At 39.0% G+C, this 21,607-nt stretch overlaps 1 protein-coding gene across 1 annotated transcript in view; it reads right to left on the bottom strand.

Annotated features, from left to right (window-relative positions):
- The window catches only part of LOC129775878 (cyclin-dependent kinase 5 activator 1), a 130,574-nt gene that overhangs the window by 13,540 nt on the left and 95,427 nt on the right, over positions 1–21,607 (bottom strand). The window contains exons 2-3 of the mRNA XM_055781051.1: positions 20,656–20,793; positions 10,608–10,813 (exon numbers count right to left, since the gene is read on the bottom strand). Coding sequence (XP_055637026.1) covers positions 10,608–10,813; positions 20,656–20,793 — 344 coding nt within the window. The remainder of the gene's footprint in view (positions 1–10,607; positions 10,814–20,655; positions 20,794–21,607) is intronic.

Below are 21,607 nucleotides of genomic sequence, written 5' to 3'. Positions count from 1 at the left end.
CAGTGGAATTTATCATTGTTGAAACGTGTATTAATAATTATTAATTACACTTGAAATTTCTGAATTTTATGTCTATTTATTGATGAGAAAATGATATCAAGTGTACTCACTCGACCAACCACAAAGTTTTTGGGGGTCGATGGTATCACTTCATTCTTGAAAAGGGGTCTCTTGTTCAAAATAGTTTGAGCGTCCCTGCTGTAGAGGCTTTAAACTTGAATGTTTATTCTCCTCTAATACAGAAATGCCAACCAAATTCTTGGAAAAGCTGGAATAATTTGAATAAAAAAGCTAGAAGATTTTTTTTTTAATTTTTTAAATTTTTTTTTATATAAACAATATAAGTTAGGGTATACAGTGACAGTGTCAATATGTAGCATTGGTATTACCGTCACCGGAGCCTTATTTTCATTATGAATTTATTTTTTCATTATGAAATTAATTATGAAGCTAATGTAATGGGAGCGAAATTCTCGTCCAACAATTGGTGGAAACAGGTTTGCTTGGGGGAGGCCGCCGCTTCTGACAGCGGGTCGGCAACCGAATCGGATTGCGTCACCTCGACGGATTGGGGCCGTCTCGGTTCCTTATCCTCGTCAGATGGGGACTTCGCTTCTTATTACTTTATCCTCAGAATAAATGTCATAGCAAAAAAAAAATAACTCATGAAAAAATTGCGCTCTGTTGGCGTAATGCGGAACTACAGTAACAATTTTAAATTTACTCTATCTGTTCGTGATCATACTTGTTAACACTATACTTTTGTTTAACATTCTGTGTTATTCTTACTAATCCTGACTGTTCTTTATACATGTCTACATAAGTTTTGGAAGCTGGAATTCCTCGCATAAATTTTGTTCCTGTTATATTTCTTAGTTTTGTTTTGTTGAAATTATATTCTGAAAACAATCGTTCAACGGTTACTTAGCAATGCGGCAGAATCGTAAATATTGGTTTTTTTTTCTTGGATCGCAAATATTCGGAAGACTTTGTAGAAGGAGAACAATTGACACATGCTTCCTTTCTATGACATAAGTTGGATCTATGTTCGTCATGCTGATAATCGAAAGATCGTTGAAAATAAATCGTTTAAGCCCTTGATTGCAGTGTGCAATGCAAAAACTGATCGCACCGGTCTTGAATTCAGCTACGGCGTTTTATGAAATTTTACATGCGGACAAATATTCATTGATCAACATTTCATTCGCGGCACCTACATAAACGTTATTTAAACTGGCATAATATTTCTGATCGAACTGTACGTTCTGTAGATTGGTTATATTTTCCATATAGTCTGTCTTAAAAAAGTTCCCCAAAGTGTCCTGAATAATCTTGAAATGTTCGAATGCAAAGTAAATAGTTCCGGACTTTCGTTTTGAAATAATCTGGTAATATTGTTCACCATGCTTAGTATGGAACTCGATTTCTTTCGCATGGCCACCACGGGCACGCTTGCAGAAGTCCAGACGCCGAACCCAATTTTCGACGGTATTCAAGCATAAATCGGCCGATATTGCTGCAAATTCACGTTCGATATTCGTACGAAGTTCATCAATCGTCGCTGGCCTGTTGGCATATACCATAGACTTGACGTAGCCCCACAGGAAATAGTCTAACGGCGTCAAATCGCACGACCGATCGGGTCATTTCGTGAGATAACACGCTCATCAAACTTGGTTTTCAATAAATCGATTGCGAATTTAGCTGAGTGGCTTGTGACGCCGTCCTGTTGAAACCATATATCGTCCAAGTCCATATAATCCAAATTGGCCAAAAATGTTCGGTTATCATTGAGCAATAGTGATTCCCATTCACAGTAACGTGCCGGTCTTGATCATCACGGAAGAAGTACGGCCCAATGACGCCGCCGGACCATAAACCGCACCAAACCGTTTTTTTTTTCGGGATGCAATGGTGACTCGCGATGTACCTATTGACGAAGCCATTCAACAATAAATTAGCCTCATCGTTGGAGATGATTTTTCGATGAAAATCCGGATCATTTTCTGTTTGAGTTATGGAACTAGAGCGAATTGAAACACGTCTGTGTTCAGTGAGGTTTGAACAAGTAATGAAAAATTCTTTATTGAAAACTACTCAACAAGGTAACTATGTTAACACATTGTTACTATGTTGCAACGTTGCTACGTTGCTACCAAGCTGTCGACTATGTTCCTCCTCAACACTCCTCCTCAACATTGATCAATTTTATTCCAATAGCTTCTCTGCTTCCATCATATCCGTTGGGCAGTACTGTATGGTTGCGATACCATTCTGTACAAGGTCCTTCACGAAACAGAACTTCGTGTCAATGTGTTTCGACCTGCGGGTGTTCCTATCAGCAACGGAGAGAGCAATACAACTCTGATTGTCTTCATTCACCTTTATCGGCAGCTTCAGTTTTTCGCCAAGGTCGTTCATCAATTTTCGAATCCACTGCAGTTCTTGAAGACATTCAGCAAGGGCGATGTATTCCGCTTCAGTACTTGACAATGAAACTCCAGTCTGTTTACTGCATTTCCAGTTGATAAGTCCACCGCACAGCTTGAAAATGTAACCGGTGTTTGACTTCCGGTCACCGACTTCTCCTGCCCAATCTGCATCGGCAAAGGCTTCAAGTTCGAATTGCTCTGTGCCTCCCAAATGTAGTTCAAGGTCGATTGTCCCCTTGAGATAACGCAAAACTCTTTTACCTTCATTCCAGTCGGCTTTAGTAGGCTTCGATACACGTCTTCCAAGAATAGAGGTTGCAATAGCCACATCAGGTCTTGTATTAACGGCTATATACAACAAAGCTCCTACCAAACTCTGGAACTGCTCCTTGTCTTGAAGTGGTTCACTATCCTCCTCCTTTTGTTGAAGAAAGCCGGTTGACATTGGGATCTTAGACACCTTCGCATTCTCCATTTGGAAACGTGATAACACTTTCTTTATGTAGTTCTTCTGGTTCAGGACGAACTTGCCATCGTTGATTCGCACCTGAATTCCCAGAAACAAACGTAATTCCCCTAGCTCCGTTATTTTGAACTCCGCTCGTAATGCTTTCACCAAGTTGTTGTACTCCGATTCAGTTTTCGCTATAACGACGATGTCATCTACGTAAATTAGCAGATACATTGTTAAATTCTTTGCCCGGCGAACGTACAGGCAGGGGTTTGCAGTTGACGGCTGGAAACCAAGCTTTTTGAAAACATCATCAATTCTACGGTTCCAGACTCTTGCGGCCTGCTTGAGTCCATAAAGACTGCGTTTCAAATGGCATACGGCATTTGGGTTGATGCTCGTGAAACCCGGAGGTTGCTTCATATAGATCTCCTCCTGAAGCTCCCCATATAAGTACGCTGTTTTAATATCTACGTGACGAACTAGCATACGGTCCCTGCTTGCTAAGGTCAAAACAGTCCGAAAAGAAGCTTGCTTGATCACAGGAGCAAATACAAGATCATAATCCGTACCAAACTTTTGGGAAAATCCTTGCACTACAAGTCTAGCTTTGTATCTAACGACTTTACCAGTCTCATCTTCTTTCCGCTTGAAAATCCATTTACATCCTATTGGCTTTTGATTTCCCATGTGCCGTTTTCTTGATGCGACATTATTTCTTCTTCCATTGCGGCCTTCCATTTGACATGCTCGGAACATGAAACGGCTTCAGCGTACGTCTTCGGTTCAACTGGTAAATTTACGGCAAGTCTAAAGGAGTCGTTATACCTTTCCGGAGGAACACCAATGTTCGGTCGAGATGATCGTCGCAGTCGTTCGAAGTCGGTCGTATCTTCTACCGGATTCTGCTGGCCACAATCGCCTTCGTCTTCAGCCACGAAAAACTGCTCAGATTCATCCAGCTCTTCCGGTTTTTCGTCCTCTTCTTGAGATTGGACCTCCTCCTCTTCAAAAAAACGAACAGATACTTTTCCAGCATCGTTTTCATCTGATTCTTCCACCGCGGGCTCTCCCTTGCTTTCATAATCTAGCTCCAAGAATCGGACATCACGACTAATAATGATTTCTCCTGTTTTCGTGTTCACCAATCTATAGGCTTTGCTATCAGCTGCATACCCAACAAAGGTTAATTTCGTCGCTTTTGGCTCAAACTTTTTGCGCTTTTGTGAGGGCTTCCAAACGTATGCACTGCAGCCAAAAATCTTCAAATGCTTCATATCTGGATTTCTACCGAACCAAATCTCGAATGGTGTAACATCTACTGCGCTAGAGGGCAGCCTGTTCTGTAAATATGCTGCTGTATTCACAGCCTCCGCCCAAAATCGTTTGGGCAATCCAGCATCCAGTAGCATGCATAGCCCCATTTCATTCAAGGTCCTATTTTTTCTTTCGGCAACGCCATTTTGTTGTGGTGCATAGCCAGCCGTATATTCTGCCTTTATACCTTCTTGCGCATAGAACCTCCGGATACTGTGGCTCGTGTATTCTTCACCTCTGTCGAATCGAATCACCTTAGGCTTCTTCCCGAACTGGTTATCCACAAAACGGACGTATTCACGGATTTTACCTTCCACTTCAGATTTTTCTTTTAAAAAATATACAATTGTGTATCTACTATGGTTATCGATCATGGTTAGATAATATCTACAACCACCCATAGTCTTCGTCATCGGTCCGCTGACGTCAGTATGGACAATATCCAGAATCTCATTTGAAGTCTTCATAGCCGCTGCTGGAAAAGCAGGACGTGCCATCTTCCCTTCAAGGCAACATTCACACATCAGTTGAATTCCACACTTCTTCATATTCATGCCGGATACTAGATTCTTCCGTTCAATCTCTCCAAATACAGCCGGATCTCTATGGCCAAGCCTTCGGTGCCACACATGTTGACAATCTTGATTATGCTGTCGATCACCAACCATCATCGAACGCGATTCTTCAAAGGTATTCAGTCGGTACAATCCACCTCGATTAGCCGTCGCGATAACTTCACCGTTAAATTCTAAGCTGCATTCCGTATTCCGTATCAAACAATGCACGAACTCTTTTCTTGGCAAGCTTCGTTACTAATACGAGGCTTCCTTCTAGTTCAGGGGCGTAAATAACGTCTGTCAAAGTTATCTTCACTTGCTCATCATTGCCATCGAGACATTGAATAACACAATTTCCGACACCGGCGGTACGAATCACATTCCCATCAGCAGTCGAAATAACCGGATTCACAGAACGATCCAAACGTTGGAAATTTTTACTATCGTTCGTAAGGTGGGACGTTGCGCCTGAGTCTATCACCCACGAATTCAAAATATCCTTTTGGTCCCGAACCATAAACGTGAACGACTCTGTCGTTTTCGCGCACAGTTTTTGCCTTCTCTCTTGATGATTTCTTCTTGTACTTTTCATCTGCTTCTTTCTCCGCTTGAAAAGCACGGCAGTCCTTTTTGCGATGTCCCTGCTTTCCACAGAAGTAGCAGGACACCTGATTTTTCTGCTTACCTCGGCCAACCATCTTCAACGCCTGTTCTTCCGAACCACTCCTTTTCTTCTTCTGCTTATCTGCTTCGTCAATGAGTTTGATCTTCACCATCTCGATTGTTAGTTCATCTTCATTACGAGCTTCTAGAGCAGTCGTCAGGGGACTGAATGAATCCGGAAGCCCACGTAGAACGAGTGCAACCTTCATACATTCTTCCATCTTGAAACCAGAGCTCTCCAACCTTACGTAATTCTTCAGAATTTCGTTGAGATACTCTTCCATACTCTCTCCCACTTGGTAGTTCTGATTCGTTATCTGTTTCAAGAGGGTAACCTTTTGTCCAAGCGATGCCTTGTTGTGATGTTCCTTCAACGCTGCCCATGTCGTTTTGGCCGTGGTCTTGGTCTGGATGATGCTGTACTGACCTTCCTCCAAAGTGAGTTGAATCGTTGCCAGTGCCTTCTCATCGCCGTTCATCCAAGCCTCGGTCACAGGATTCGGTGCTGTCCCTGGGTCCACATACTTCCAAAGTTGTTCCCGTCTCAGCAGCGCTTGAACCGCAAACTACTATGTCTGGTAATTGGAATTGTTGAGCCTCGGAATTCTTCCCCACTCCATTCCAGGAACTGTTCAACTTCGCTTCTTGGCTTGGTTCTCACAAAAAAACTTGAATTCACTTATTCGCCTAGTGTTTCTGCTCTGCTGGGCCCATAACCTGTTTGAGTTATGGAACTAGAGCGAATTGAAACACGTCTGTGTTCAGTGAGGTTTGAACAAGTAATGAAAAATTCTTTATTGAAAACTACTCAACAAGGTAACTATGTTAACACATTGTTACTATGTTGCAACGTTGCTACGTTGCTACCAAGCTGTCGACTATGTTGCTCCTCAACATTTTCAAGTAGTTGCTCAGCCCAATTCACGAAAATACGACGCCTCTGGTGTTCAAGCGGCTTCAGTTCTTGCATCAATTTGATATTGTAAGCCACAACGACGTTACAGAGATGCCCAACGCTTGAGAACGACGTGTGAGAGACGAATTTGGGTCTTCCTCAATTGATGCGCTAGCGGCAGCAATATTCTCGACACTACGGGCACGGGAACCATTGTTGAGGCCATTGACTCCGAATTTCGGTAGTAAATTTTAGTAACCTCGACTCATTGTTGGGTCCTATATCTTTCCATTATGAAAAGGCAAACCTTACTGAAGAGAAATCAAGAGAGCGGGAGAAAATATGGCGTCGTTTACTGTCCCTATCGGTCTACTTTTGTAGCGTCCCTATTGAAATACCCTTTACTTTACCCAATACCGTCAGGATGATAAACTGGGCAAGCTGTCCAACAGAAAGTGGTGGGAAGTCAAAGGCCTTATTAGGCTGATTATAGCCTCAGCTTCCAGGATGAGTGTTCACAGGACATCACCTGCAATTTTGCGAGCCACATTTTTCCAGGATTAATCGAACTAATCTTCTCCAAACGTACCCTCATATGGGGATGAAATGAACCAATATGTTTCGGGGCTCATAAATGATAATGTGAGGGCATCATTCCGTTTTCCAATTTACTCCATAAACTCTTCGCGCTATATTGCCAAATTTGTAAATTAATTTGGTATTCAAATGAAAATTAATCTAGAATAAATAATTTTCTAGCTTGAAACTAACGTCACGTCAATCACGCCTTCTGCATCACGTATACATCACATCATTTCACATCAAAACTCTGTCGTTATGAGCAAATAAGACGACGTCCGGGAACAGAGAGTGTGACTACGGAGAAAGTTAAAAAATTGCGAGTTCAGCGGTTCACAAATAACTGTTTTTCTACATGTATTTTTATTTTAATGGAACAAGTTAATACATTTTTTTTATATACCTTCCACTCTCCCCCACACCAAAAGGCTCTACATTGAGCCCCCTGGTAGTGGACACACTTAACTCAACCAATAAAATAACGTGATAGCAAATAAAAATAGAAACTAAGGATTTTTTCTCGTGGATCAAGACCCTTTGAAAGAAGCCGAGTAAAATACATAAAAAATAAATGTTTAATGACGGTTTACACTTAACAATATAGACAAATACAACATCAAATTTAATAAGAATAATAGTAATAGTAAAACATAATTATATATTAAATAATTAATTGCGCAATTTGTTCTTTCAGAAAACAGTTGATCTTAGTTTTGAAAGTTGAAACGTTCGTAACTTGTTGAATGTCGTGTGGTAGGTTGTTATATCTTGTCGGACCTATAAAGGATAGCCGTTTTTGACCGAAATTGGAATGCGTACGGGATCTTGCAAGGTGGTAGGCTTGTCTGGTGGCCTGAATCCGAGGAGACGTATCAATATTTAGATTGTGTGGCATTCTTGGGTTGTGTAGAATGTTGTGAACCATTATCAGGGTTTGATCCTCAGATTGGCAATATTTTGCGGGATGAGTCCGAGTATAGTCCGATCGAAATTTGAAAATAATTTTTGAGAACCAGTTTTGTAAAGTCTGGAGTTTCTTTAGCTTTGATTTACTAGCTCTATCCCATGTTACGATCAAATAACTCAAGTGTGAGTGGATATGGGCAAAATACAGAGAGAGCATGGCATATCGAGGGAGAAAAGTACTGATACGTCTTAAAATTCCACACATGGAAGCTACTTTACTTGCGACCAGTCTTCAGAAAACAAACGCAGCGCAGCGCTTGAGTTTAATTGTCATCAGCGCGCGCTCAAAGAACACTCGTATTCCCTCTTGGTGCGAAGAGCACAAAATTCATAAGCACGACAGCGCAAAATGTACCCGGCGCAGAACTCAGATACTAAACATTTCTTCTTACTTGTGTGATGCGCGTCTCATTCTATATACACACACATATACACATCAAATTCTAGCGCCCGCTTTGTCTTCGTTCGTTCTAAGCAAAGCATAAAAACAACAGCGTGCCCCCATTTGAACCGTATACGCTTGTGTGAAGAAAAATATCTCAACAGAGAGAGCAATCCAGATTCAAGCGCGCAGCACGGCGCGTAAGCATGGCGCAAATTTCAGCGTAAAACTCAGCTTAAAACTGGGCTTGCGACCACGGCGCTGACATCCAAACATTTCATCTGTGTTTCGGAGCGTGCTCATTCGCCAGAGCGTATGTGTGCGCAAGGAGTGGGAGCTCAACTGGGTACAAAAATCTTGTTGCGCATCAGCACCGAGTTGCATTCTGAAGACTGCTTGCGACCTTGTTTATGTGGACATCCCAAGATAAGGTAGAGTCTAGATAGACCCCCAGGTATTTGAATGAGTCAACTTTTTCAATGATGTCGGCGTTCATAGCTAAAAATGGTGCTTGAGGAAGTACTTTTCTCGGTGAGCGGAAGATCATGTACTTAGTTTTTTGTAAGTTCAGCGAGAGAAGATTAACTGAGAAATAATCCTGAAGCAATCGTAAATCCTGATTCATGTTTGACATGATTGTATTCAAGTTTGAATGCGGATAAAATATAACTGTGTCGGTAAACAGCCCGGTGGTTCCAGTGAGGTTTGTTTGGCTTAAATCATTTATATAAAGAAGAAAGAGTAGAGGGCCAATGTTGGCCAACTCCAATACTTATTTTCTTTCTGGAGCTAATTTCTCCATAATATGCAAAATGTTGATTTCTGTCCTTCAAATAGTTACAAATAATTCTGTTAGCAATACCTCTTAGGCCATATTTATCTAATTTCTTTAGTAAAATGTCATGATTGATAGTGTCGAAGGGCTTCTTTAAATCAAGGAATAAGGCACCCACCATTTTTTTCGAGTCTGTGACTTCCAGAATCTGATTTACCCATTACGAAACCCATATTGCAGGTTGTACAGTATGCTATGTCTATCCAAGAAATTTACGATACGTTTCTTGAGTAACTTCTCAAAAATTTTGTTTAAAACCGACAATGTCGATATAGGGCGATAATTGTCGGTTTGGCCTGAGTTGCCAGATTTGAATTTTGGTATTACTTTAGCCGTTTTGAGACATTCTGGATACGAACCTGTTTGAATCATCAAATTGAAACATTCACTGAGAATTCATTATTGTTAACAATTTTGACCGGAATATTGTCAGGGCCTGGGCTTTTTTTCAACTTGAGATCGTTTATCAGCAGTATAACCTCATTCGAAGATGTTGGTTGTAGGAAAATGGAATCGGATACAGGGTTTATATGACGTAACGGATTACCTCTTCCAGTAACTATTTTCGCAGCTAAGTTAAGTCCAACATTTGCAAAATGATCATTGAATGCTCCACAAATAGATTTACTGCCAGTAATCGGAGCACTATTAATGGTTAATGAGAGCTTTGAAGTTTTTACGGATTTACCCATAATAGCATGCATATTTTTCCAAAGTCTAAAGTGAGTTGTATTGATCAGTAGATTTTCAAAATAGATTCGCTTGGCATGTTTCTTGGCTGAATCTAATTTTTTTGAGACGTGTTTCAAAAGCTTAGCTTAGCACATTATTTGGATTTCTGCGACATTTCTTCCAATAATTAGTTTTATTTTCATAAGTCGCCATAAGTACAAGTTCATCCAAGGGCACTGTGTGTCTTTGGTGTTAACAGTTTTAGTCACAGTTTTACAACAATCTTTCAAGATAGTGTTGTAGCTTGAGATAATATTTTCTAAGCATTCGTTCACATCACGAACTGTATCTATGCTATCCAAATATCTTTTGAAGTCGTTCTCAAGGTTATCATGATTAATTATGTTTTTCGATAGAAGAATCCGGTTGGAGCCAACATTCAACTTGAATTCTGATATGACTGGACAACCAGATATGATCTGATATGATTTACAACCAGAATAAATCCGATAGAGATCCTAGCTTATGAACGATTAATTCCAATGTATTTATCTATTCCACAAGCCGAATGCATATTTTATATCTTCTTGAATTTAAAATCTCTATCTGTCTTTCAATTAATTACGCCAGGCAAAGCTCAGTACTTAGCCATCCGTTCATTGGAAAAGAATACAAAGCTCGATTGAGCGTGACATTGACGTGATTGATTCCACCCCATCCGATTTCTCGAAGTCGATTGATTGCCGTCCACCAGCATTTACATAACGAACTTTGTAAATCGTTCAAATCCGATTTCGTGCCATGTCGAAGACCTCGCCGAAATGAAACCCACTTTCACCCCCGAAATGGTCAACTCACCTGTCCCAGAATTTATCCTTCGAGTCCTCCACCAGGAACGGTTTCAGCGGGTAGCTAATCTCGTTGCCCATGTACGAGTAGGACAGATAGAGACAGGTGAGCACCGCCGCCTGCAGTTCCGCTTCCTTGGTCTCCTCGCCGTCCACCAGCTCCCGCACCAGCATGTACACGAACACCACATTCGCCGGATTGATGAAGGCAACGTCCTAGAAAAGTGGCAAAACAAATCGAGAGGATGAAAAATAGATTTTTATATGAATAAACATTCGAGATAGAGCAAAAAAAAAATCTGCTTAGGTAAGAATGAATGGTCGCGCGTAGGAAAGGAAAGTTATTTAATTTGGTTTGCTTCAAAATATTGCCTTCATTACTTTGGGAGATGGTTCCGAGAAGCTGGGGAGTCAATCAGATAAAAAAGGATAGTAGATGCCATTTTTTTTCTGTCGATAAACCCTTACGCTCGATGGCGGTGGAGGATGGGAGAGGTTTGGAATGAAAAACGATCTCGATTATGCGAGCAGACAAATGAAGTAAGCCGTAGAGATTTGTGATTCGAAAAGCGAAAAATGTGTACTCGGAAAGGGTGAAGTGAATCCTGGCTCAGCAGGGGTAAAGTATGCTCTGCTCTGAATTAGAATTTAATTACAAATTCTAATCTCGTACAGCAAGCTTTGCTCTGTTGGGGGGAACCAAAACATGTCTCGCCGGGTACCGATATGCGTAAGTATTTTTTCAAGCGTTATTCAATGAGCTAACAGAAACTCGAAAATAGAAATTCACTAGGAAAGGTTCAATGGTTGCTGGTTTTTTGCCAGCCATCATTTCATTAGAAGAAAGCACTCGAGTGGAAGCAAAATAAGTCTAACAAGGGTAGATTTATATATTTTCATGGGAAAACGAACACTCTCAAACACCAATCGATAGAACCAATCAAATTGGTTTGGTTGTATAACTTGGGCATGGTCTGCCAGTTGGAATGATTCGTCATTTTGAATCTCTTTGTTTACAACATTGCATAAGATTCTGAATATCGACACGATGGTATATTACAACACTGATTATACAAATTTCAAACAGATCAGCAAATGATCTTAGCATTTCCCACAAAAAAAATACCGACATCTCTTAGATTTACTGCTCCAGCAAAATGTGCACGTCAACACTGATTAAATCAAAAGAAAATTTATTACGAATTGCAAGGAGTTTATTTCGGTATTTAACATTGGGGTGGAAAGAGCCAGGGTGGGATATGGAAGTGGCTGTAGTGTATTAATTACTAAGGACTCTGATGTCCATCAAGATTCGGTCGAGTTGTTTCCCCACCAACAGGGGAAAATAACCTCCCACAAGATGAAAGAACAAATCAAAGGTGTGCACGAAAAAGAACCATGTCAAGAGCGAATTCTGTGTGGCAAGTAGAAGGAGAGACAAAAAACCCGTCCAATTAAATTCTCATGGCTCGGGTAACAGCCAGAGAGTGGTTCAGATCGAAAGGAAACAGGTTGAATGTGAACCTTGTGCGCGGAATGTAATTTGTATATATGAACCTTGGTACAGCAAATAGCATTAGCCTGGAAAGTGGGTAGTCTTTGATGTGGCCTGGAAATGAACTGCAAGTACGGTTCTACCCAGGGCGATATTGAATGCTTTCGATGATCTAAATTTAACTTTTGTTTCTACAAATATTTAACATGTCCAATTATGACCATTCTGTTTACCGGTCCTTCTTTATACCATAAGAATATTTTTCATTCGTCGCATTCGTCGAGATGCTGAGATTTGTTATGCACAAAGTACACTCTTAAGCGTGAGACATTATTTAACAAGATGTCCAGGATCTTAGTGCACCCACGGCTAGAACTGATGTTGTGCGACTCAAGAGCACACGAGACAGACGTAGTACTTCTTAGCCCTTGGCTTTTTCCAGCAGACCCTGGCGAGAGTATTTGGTATTCGCAGCAGACGATTTTTAAAATTTGCACACAGTTAAACAGTGGGGTTGGTTTGTGTGAGAAAAACAGGAACGAGAGAGTTACTGTTCGAATACATTGTAACGTAAAAGGTATGGAAACGGACGCGAACATAACATCAACATTGCAGCAGTTAACACTTCAAACGGCAACACCGTATCGAAACCAAAAAAGTCCAGTTCTAGGCTTTGATTTGGCATTTTGTATTCACTGTCCCGTAAAGTCTTTGCGTCTGCGTCTTTCGGAAACGTGTTATGGGTGCAAATTAAAAAAAAAAAAAAAAAAAACTGAAAATCTGTACCGCCACGAAAAATGTCCAATTTTGAAGCATTTATTACTTAAGGCCCATTTATACGTTGCTAGTAGCTGACTTGTCAATGAGCAGCTACTGACCCGGTGAACTCGCTTGACAATTGGTTTATTCGCCTTGTCCGTTCACACAGTGTGAGCTGTTGGCGAGAAACTAGATATGACGGCACGGGTTTACCAGGGATGCCAGGCGATTTTTCAAAAGTCCATCAAATAGTCAGAAACAGCAATCAGGTCCGAATTTGTCAGATGATTGATCCGAAATCTATTTCTCTATTGGCAGTTTTCTTCTTAGGTTTTCAGTTGAATGTATCATTACACAATTTTATAGCGAAACAGAAGCTGATCGTGATTAAAAATACATACTTTGTGCTGAATTTCTTTGAACTGAAGGTACTATCCGAAAAAACAGAAAGAAAAAAGGGATTCGGGCCAGGAATTGGATGCAAAGAAAAGGAACAACAAATACAATATTGAAGGAACTCTGCGATGAGGATCCCCGAGATTACAAAGCAGTGTTGAGAATAACACCTGAACAGGTGGAAAAACTATTGGGTTTAATTGCTCCACAAATACAACGCCAAGATACACTCATGAGGGATGCTGTACCTGCAAGAGTGAAATTAGAAATGACATTGATGTGCCTTTTTTCTGGAATATCGTTCAGATTGTTATTGATATTTTTTTAGAATCTCGAAAGCATCCATAGCTAAGATAATTCCGGAGGTATGTGATGCTATAAATGGCAGTCTGAAAGATTTTTTTAAATTTTTTTTTTTTTATTTATTTCGCCTTGCCAGCAGCTTCGTATACCAATTTGTGAAATGAAAATGATAGTAGATTTGCAGTTGGAATAAATATTCATCAAAAATTAAAATAATGAATGAAAATGTACTTTTTTAAATCGAGTAAGTATTCTGTTTCTTAGAACAATACTTTTTTTTGCAAGTTATGAGTGAATTTTGAATGAAAATTGTGCCTGATAATGATTCTATATTAGAGATTCTCAAGAAAACTATCTCAAAAAGAAAGCGTGCCCCGCCAGCGTGCAAAACGAAATAACAACGATTTCATTTAGAAACTATGAGGGTTTTATTTGTTTTTCCAATAATTCTCAAGTCTTTAAATATCTTCGCATATTTTCAAATATCTTAAAAATAGAGACATTTCTTTATATTTGGCATCCATGATTCGAACGCTAAATTCTGTTTTTGACGTTTTGAGGGATGCGAGTGCAAGTAAATTCAAAAAACTTTGAAGTAGCTCGCACGCCGGATTACACATGACACTAACTGGCATGATGTGTTCACACGGTGTGAGTAGCTCCACTGCAGTAACTGACTAGACCGACTCGTATGCTTACTCGCACCGTCTGAACCCGGCTTTAGTCCTCATTCTCATTTTTCTATCTCGCATTGCTCTTAAATACAGTTTCTCTGTTCTCTGCAAACTAGCATCATTTGTATTTGTTGTAGCTTGTGTTGTCACACTGTAATTATTTCTTTTCTGTAAGTGGTATTCAAATCCAAATGAAGAGTTTAATTCTCATGTTGATTGTGAGTTCCGTGACGTGACTGTAATCGCATCTGATTCAACTGATTGTTGCCTAATCCTTCATTTTATTAGCGACTAGGTGAACCGGCAAACTTCGTCCCGCCCAAAATTTGTTTTTTGTTATCAATACCTTCAAACATTCACGTTTTCTTACTATGAGCAAGTTCATGGGTCCAATCGCAGAACTGTTCATTGATTGATCTTCTATTCGACCCCGTTGTATTCACCTTTTACTATAAAATTTCTAGTATTTCTAACAAAACTCATCATTATAATATCAGATTATTTTCAGACACAATTCTCGTTCAAGATTTTTCAATCACTTGAAACTAACGTGTTTCTCCGTTACATGGAATAAATGTTTTATACAGAAAATATAATAGAATAAAGACAGCCCTAAATCGGAAAATTCCTTCCTCGAATTCTGCTCTTACCAACACATCCGTCGACCCTTTTTTGGTATAGATAGAAGAAGATATAGGATTTCGTTTCATCACATTAAAATCCATTTCCAGTTTCGAACAAAGATCAATTTCGCTAGCACAAACATCAAATGGACTAACAGCACTTGTCACTATGTAATTGTAGAACATATGGGAATTTAACTTTCCGAATTTTCCCTTTTTCCTTCAGAGTTTTCCGAAAATTTTCAATTGTCTTGTTTGGTTGGAATATTTTTATGGGACCCCCTCTCCATTCCAGAGGAGGGAGGGCTGTCATACCATTATAGAAACATTTCTCATACCCAAAAACTCTCACATCCCAAACTGTGCTTAATTAGTTCTCGGGTTATGCGGAAGTTTTTGTTTCGTTTGTATGGCAGTCCCCCTTAGAGAGGGGGAGGAGTTTATTCACCATAGAAACGTTTGGTGCCCCGTAAAACCTTCACATGCCAAATGTGGCTCCATTTGCTTGATTAGTTTTCGAGTTATGCAGAAATTTGTGTTTCGTTTGTATGACAGCCCACCCTTAGAGAGCGGGAGGAGTGTCTTACCATCATAGAAATATTTATTGCATCCTAAAACCTCCACATACCAAATTTGGTTTCATTTGCTTGAATAATTCTCGAGTAATGCAGAAATTTGTGTTTCATTTGTATGGCAGCCCCCCTCTTAGAGATAGGAGTGGAGAGTCTAACCATCATAGAAACATTTATTGTATCTTAAAACCTCCACATATCCAATTTGGTTTCATTTGCTTGATTAATTCTCGTGTAATGCAGATATTTGTGTTTCATTTGTACGGCAGCCCTCCCTTAGAGAGGGGGGTGGAGAGTCTAACCACCATAGAAATATTTATTGCACCCTAAAACCTCAATATGCCTAATTTGGTTCCATTTGCTTGATTAATTCCCGAGTAATGTAGAAATTTTTGTTTCATTTGTATGGCAGCCCCCCCTTAGAGAGCGGAGAGGGGTCTCAAACTATCACGAAAACCTTCCCCGGCCCCAAAAACCCCTACATACCAATTTTCATGTTGATCGGTTCAGTAGTTTCCGAGTCCATAAGAATCAGACAGACAGACAGACATAAATCCATTTTTATGTATATAGATATACATGTGTATAATGTAACCGTATAGATTGGCAACGACGGAATATATCGCCGGACGGATTGGTTGAGAGGAGTTTTCACGGTCACCTTCTTCGATTCGATTCGTTCGATTAATTTTATTTGAATTATTTGAATTTGGTAATCTTATAAGGTTTCCCTAAAATAATTTTTGGTCGTCGTGATTGGAGTGTGACAAGGAGTAGGCACTACAAATAGAGAAATATATTGCCGGTACAATTGATTTTAGATTAATTCTCTTGGCAACTTTCTCAGGTTCCCAAGGATAATTTTTCGCCCCCGCAATTGCAGTTCGATAAAGAGTACGCACCATAAATAACATGATATATTACGCCGATCCGATTGAGTTGAGAGGAATTTCTTTAGTTACCTCGTCAGGTTTCCCAAAAACAATTTTCATCCGTTGTGATTGATGTTCGATAAAGAGGAGCCCGATAAATAACGAAAAATATCGATGGTCCGATTAATTTTAGAGGAATTTTATCAGTTACCTTATCAGGTTTCTCAAGAATGATTTTTCTCCTTCGCGATTAGAGTTTGATAAAGAGTAGGCAAGATAAATAACGAAATGTATCGAAATATATCGTGAAATTAATTTGAGAGAAATTTTCTCGGTTACCTTGTTGTGTTTCTCAAGAATAATCTTCCGCCTATTCGATAAGAATTTGTACGATTAAAAACCAAATATATCGATGGTCCGATAATTTTATCAGATGCTTTATCTGGTCTCCTAAATAAAATTTTTCTTCGTCGCGATTAGAGTTTAAAAAGAGTAGGCAAGATAAATAACGAAATCGCCAGTAGAAATAATTTTAGAGGAATTTTCTTGACTACTTGTGAGGTTTCCCATGAATAACAACATTTCCAATACGCTGAGCAACCAAGTAACATATTTTTGAAGTTTAATGTCAAATGAGAAGAATTTCATATATGCCAAATCGAAGGAATGCATACAATCCTGCTAGCAACACATCTTAAACATCAACCGGACATTTTCAACTTACACACTTGGTATTCATACTCAATAAGTTACAAACGGGCGGAGCTTAAGTTGCAATATTTCATCTTTCCACGTTGTATGTAGATCGAACACTATTTACACTACTGACCTATACGCACATGATTTGCAGAGGTATACAAACATTGTGCCTCGCTGCTGCATTAGTTGGTATTGACAGAAATGCACAGAAAAATGCATTTGTCGGGAGCATATATAAATACTTCCAATGTTTGTTAATTTAAAGCAATTAAAGATCAGAGAATCGCAATGTCATATAAAACGAATCTAAGATTTTTTTTTTATTTTTAGGAAAATAATCGATCGAACATCTCTAAAATTAATCAATCGAGACACGCTTTATTTCGAAACATCATCCTACACTGAAACGGATTATATATTCAGATAAGAAAAAAAAACATTTTAAGTTTCATCGAATATTGTTCAAAGTCGGGTTATGAATTATTAATTTGCGTTCAATATGATTGTGGAGGCACTTTTCGTGCCGTGTTAATTCGTTTAGCCGCACCTTATTTTTCTTCAAAATGTTTAAAAATAAGTCAATTCTTTGTTCAGTTTTGCTCATAAAAGACGATTATTGTTTATTTTCATCGAACTCATCACAGTAACAATTCACTTTTTATTTTCAAAGTAATTCAAATATGTGAAATTAGGGTGGACATTCGTTTAGCCACATCTTCATATTTCGATAAAAAAAAATTATGCGGCAAATTCCGAGTTCAATCGGTAGATAATATTAAGTATGTCCACCTCCATTTCGGATTACTTTAAAAATTTGATTTGGCATCGAGTCAGACAGCTTTTTAGGTGTTGTCATATCGATTAGGGCCCAATACTCCTGAATTACTGCCTTGAGGCTGGAAATGTTGTCAAATTGTCGTCCGTTTGCATATACCATCCCGGCCAAGATTCCCCATAGGTTCACTATGTGATTGCAATCGGGAATGCAAGCAGGCCATTCAAGAAGCGGAATGTTCTTCTCAACAAATCATGCCTTTGATTGCTTTGAAACGTGGATTGATGCATTATCCTGCTGAAAAACGATATCCTCAGTAGCATTATTTTCAATATGGCTAATCAAAACGTCTTCCAGCAACTCAAGAAATTTTTCGGAGTTCATTCGGATGGAAATGAAACAAAAGGCAAGCTTGCTGTGATAGAAAAGAAAGATCCCCACACCATCAAACTTCCGCCCCCAAAGTTTCGCTTAAATCTCACGACATTCCGCTGACTTAAATCGTGCCAATAGCAACTCTAACAGTCCGGGCCATCCAAATTTTTTAGTCGGAAAACACAACATTTCGCCATTCTAGTTTCCATGTATTGTCGGGCGAAATTTAGATGGTTCTGCTTATGAGTGGCGGTCAGTTTCGGCTTTTCTTGAAGTTTCTTACACTTGATGCTTGGTGACTCGTTCAAGATGCGCGCAATATGCCTCTTCGTTACAGGAACATCCAATTCTGCCTTAATTCGTGAGCAGGACAATCGTTTCTTGGTTGCTTCGTGTCTTATTTGACCTTTAAGACAAAAAATAACTTTGGTGTTTCCTTTTGTAGGTTGTTTTATTCCATATTTCGGGCTCATTTTCAAGAAATTACGTACCACTTTCTCACCAATTTTTGTTGCGGTCGAGCTATTAGAAAACTTTTCTTCTTTGAACATCTTTATTATGCTCCGTTAATCGATTACCTTTCGCCATTCCTTTAAATTATACGCGAATCACTAATCTGACCAACTTCTTACGTTGCACATCTAATGTTTACCGTGTAAATTGAATACTCCGAAGTAATTTTTCAGAAAAACACAGATAGAGACTCGGTAATTATACGAAAACCTGTTTTTCATGCTTGCGGCTAAACGTATGTTTCGGAAAAAAAACGACGTTTGAATGTTTACATCCACCGATGACACCTTGTGCGGCTGTGAGTGTCCTTTCAATAAAAGTGTCTAAAACATACTACCACTACAGCAAATAAGTATCCCGATAGAAAGAACATTCCTAATTGTTTTATAAGTGTTACAATTTTTGTTTCAAGTGCGGCTAAACGAATGTCTATCACTGTAAATATATTCAAAACAATCACCTGGCATCCCTGAACATGAATTTCAATGCTGCGTACGTACGTATTTCAAAGTTGTTTGCCTTTTCACTGCATACAGTAGAGCGTGTATAAATGAAAATATGCAGGCTATCGATTGAATGACTGTCGGTATTCTATAATTCCTTAATTGTTATTTTATAATAACACACAAAGATGATCAAATTCGGGCATTGAGTTTAAACTCCACGATTGTTCGCTATGAAACGGAACAAGAACAATTCCACTGCGGTACTATCTGTTGTGGATCAAATTGATTTTGCAAGTTGTATTCCGGTTAGTATGTAAGTTAGGGTTCCAATGAAAATGATCATCTCGAATTACGAAAAGTTACGCCATAAAAACTGATCACCACCTCGAAAGAACACCCTATGCAAAATATTGGCTCAATCGGACTTAAGGGAGAGTGGCGCAAAGCGGTCAAAGTTTGAATTTTCTTTAAAATCGAAAAATCACCCAAGGAGGTGGGGGGATTGGGGGGTTATCAATGAAAATCAGGGGTTTCGAAAATTTTCTTTTTTTTGCCAAATGTCTTAAAATTGCATGAAACGTCGAGATCTAGTGTCATCTCGATTTTTTTTTGGCAAAAATCGGCACTCTCGGACTTTTTGGGTTTTTTTTTTGGAATACGAAACGAAAAGTACGGTTTTGGGTGCCAATAAAAATAGTTATCTCGATTTTTCATTCGGAGCTTGCCACGAAATTTTTATTTGCACGATAAAACACCCTATGCAAAATATTAGCTCATTCGAACGCCATTTATTGCTGTCACAAACGTTAAAATTTAAGTTTTTTTTTTAAAAACGAAAAATCACCGAAAATCGAAGTTTTCAAAAACAAAAACTTCATGCCAAATGTCTTAATGGCATTACTCGTCGAGATTTACAGTTATCTCGATTTTTTTTTCTGTCAAAAGGAAATGTTTTTTTGGCACTTGGTTTACTTTGCCTGAAAAAACGATTTGTGACAAAAAAAAATTTCTGGGTGACACCAGATCTCGTCGTTTTATGCAATTTCTTTTCTGCCTTAAGTCCGATTGAGCTGACATTTGGCATAGGGTGTTTTTTTCGAGGTGGTGAACATTTTGTATAAGGTAACTTATTGAAATGTTAGGGTCGAGGGTTTCCCCATACATTCATTTGCACCCTAATGTAAGTACATGTATTTTAAACCGAAGAGCCATCGAATGAGGTGACAGTAGCACAGTAGGTCAGTAGCATAAAATATAGGGGCAGTTAATATGCTAACACGATCCAGAATGGAACCTAAAAAATATTTTTCCAGAGTTTCGTCCACTGCTTGTGGCCGATAGTGATATTGTCAATTTGTTTCAAGTTATGAAATTACCTTCATACCCGTCAGTTCGACAACGAAACAGAACTTTACCTAGACTTCGATGACACAAATGATACCAAGGGGCGACCGTAGTTATACAGGTAATTAATATTTTCCCGAAATAAACTGAACGTTCGCTATGAATAATTTGCTGTAAACTGGAAAAAGCCTGTTACTCCGATTCACACCCACCTGCCATCCTTGAAGCAGCAAACTCCGATCGACTGCCCGCAGCCACATCACGGCGTCGCCCGCTTGGAAATCTCGCAATTTCCGGCATCGATCATGTAGGAATATTCCCAAACATTTCAGCAGTTCGGAGGTTGAGGCCTGCAATGGAATGGATGAAAAATTAGTAAGAATTTAACAGAAAATCGCGATACGATAATTTCTTCAACATAGTTCTATCGAGGAAGAGAACATATAATTTTTACGAATGAAGGTTCTGAGTGTTTCTTTGTATGATTTTTAGACACTATCTTCTGGATAAGTGTCATATCTTCCCGATTTATATGTGTTTTCTGTTGTATAATGTATTGTACTAAATTATTTCCCAAAAAGCAAAAGAAGCAATTATATTAAGTATTAATCTTATCTTCATATTGATTACAGTATAGATGAATCACACGAAAATTACAAAAGATCATGAACCGATATTGCCGATAAATTGTTGTGTGCCATTTGCCTTTTGAAGATAATTTTATTCAGCATGGCGATGCTTAGAGACGAATCAACAACAAAGTTCAAACACTTCTTAATGCATACGAGGAAGGAAGCATGACGATTAGTCCGATTTTGCATCACATTTCGAGCATTTTAGCTAGTATTTCATCATAGATCCGAGTAAAAATGTCTACCAAGACCATATTGGATCCAAGTGACCAATTCACAGGGTTAAAACGAGAGAATATTTGCTCATCAAAGTCTTCTCTGAATTAGTTGGGGTTAAGTCAGAGGGGATCAAGTCACAAAAATTTCGAGTTATTGATTGTATTAGGTTAAACATTTCGTGAGCTACATTCCACATTTATCAGATTTGTAAGATCACGCATATAGCAGGAATAACTTATCAAAATTGTTTTGAACGTTCAATTAAAACCCCTTATCGCACCAAACTTCAAGCTCGTTTTTCTCGAAATCATAA

The sequence above is a fragment of the Toxorhynchites rutilus genome, chromosome 3, assembly GCF_029784135.1.
Source record: "Toxorhynchites rutilus septentrionalis strain SRP chromosome 3, ASM2978413v1, whole genome shotgun sequence".
Lineage (NCBI taxonomy): Eukaryota > Metazoa > Arthropoda > Insecta > Diptera > Culicidae > Toxorhynchites > Toxorhynchites rutilus.
This window is presented reverse-complemented; position numbering and strand designations above follow the sequence as displayed.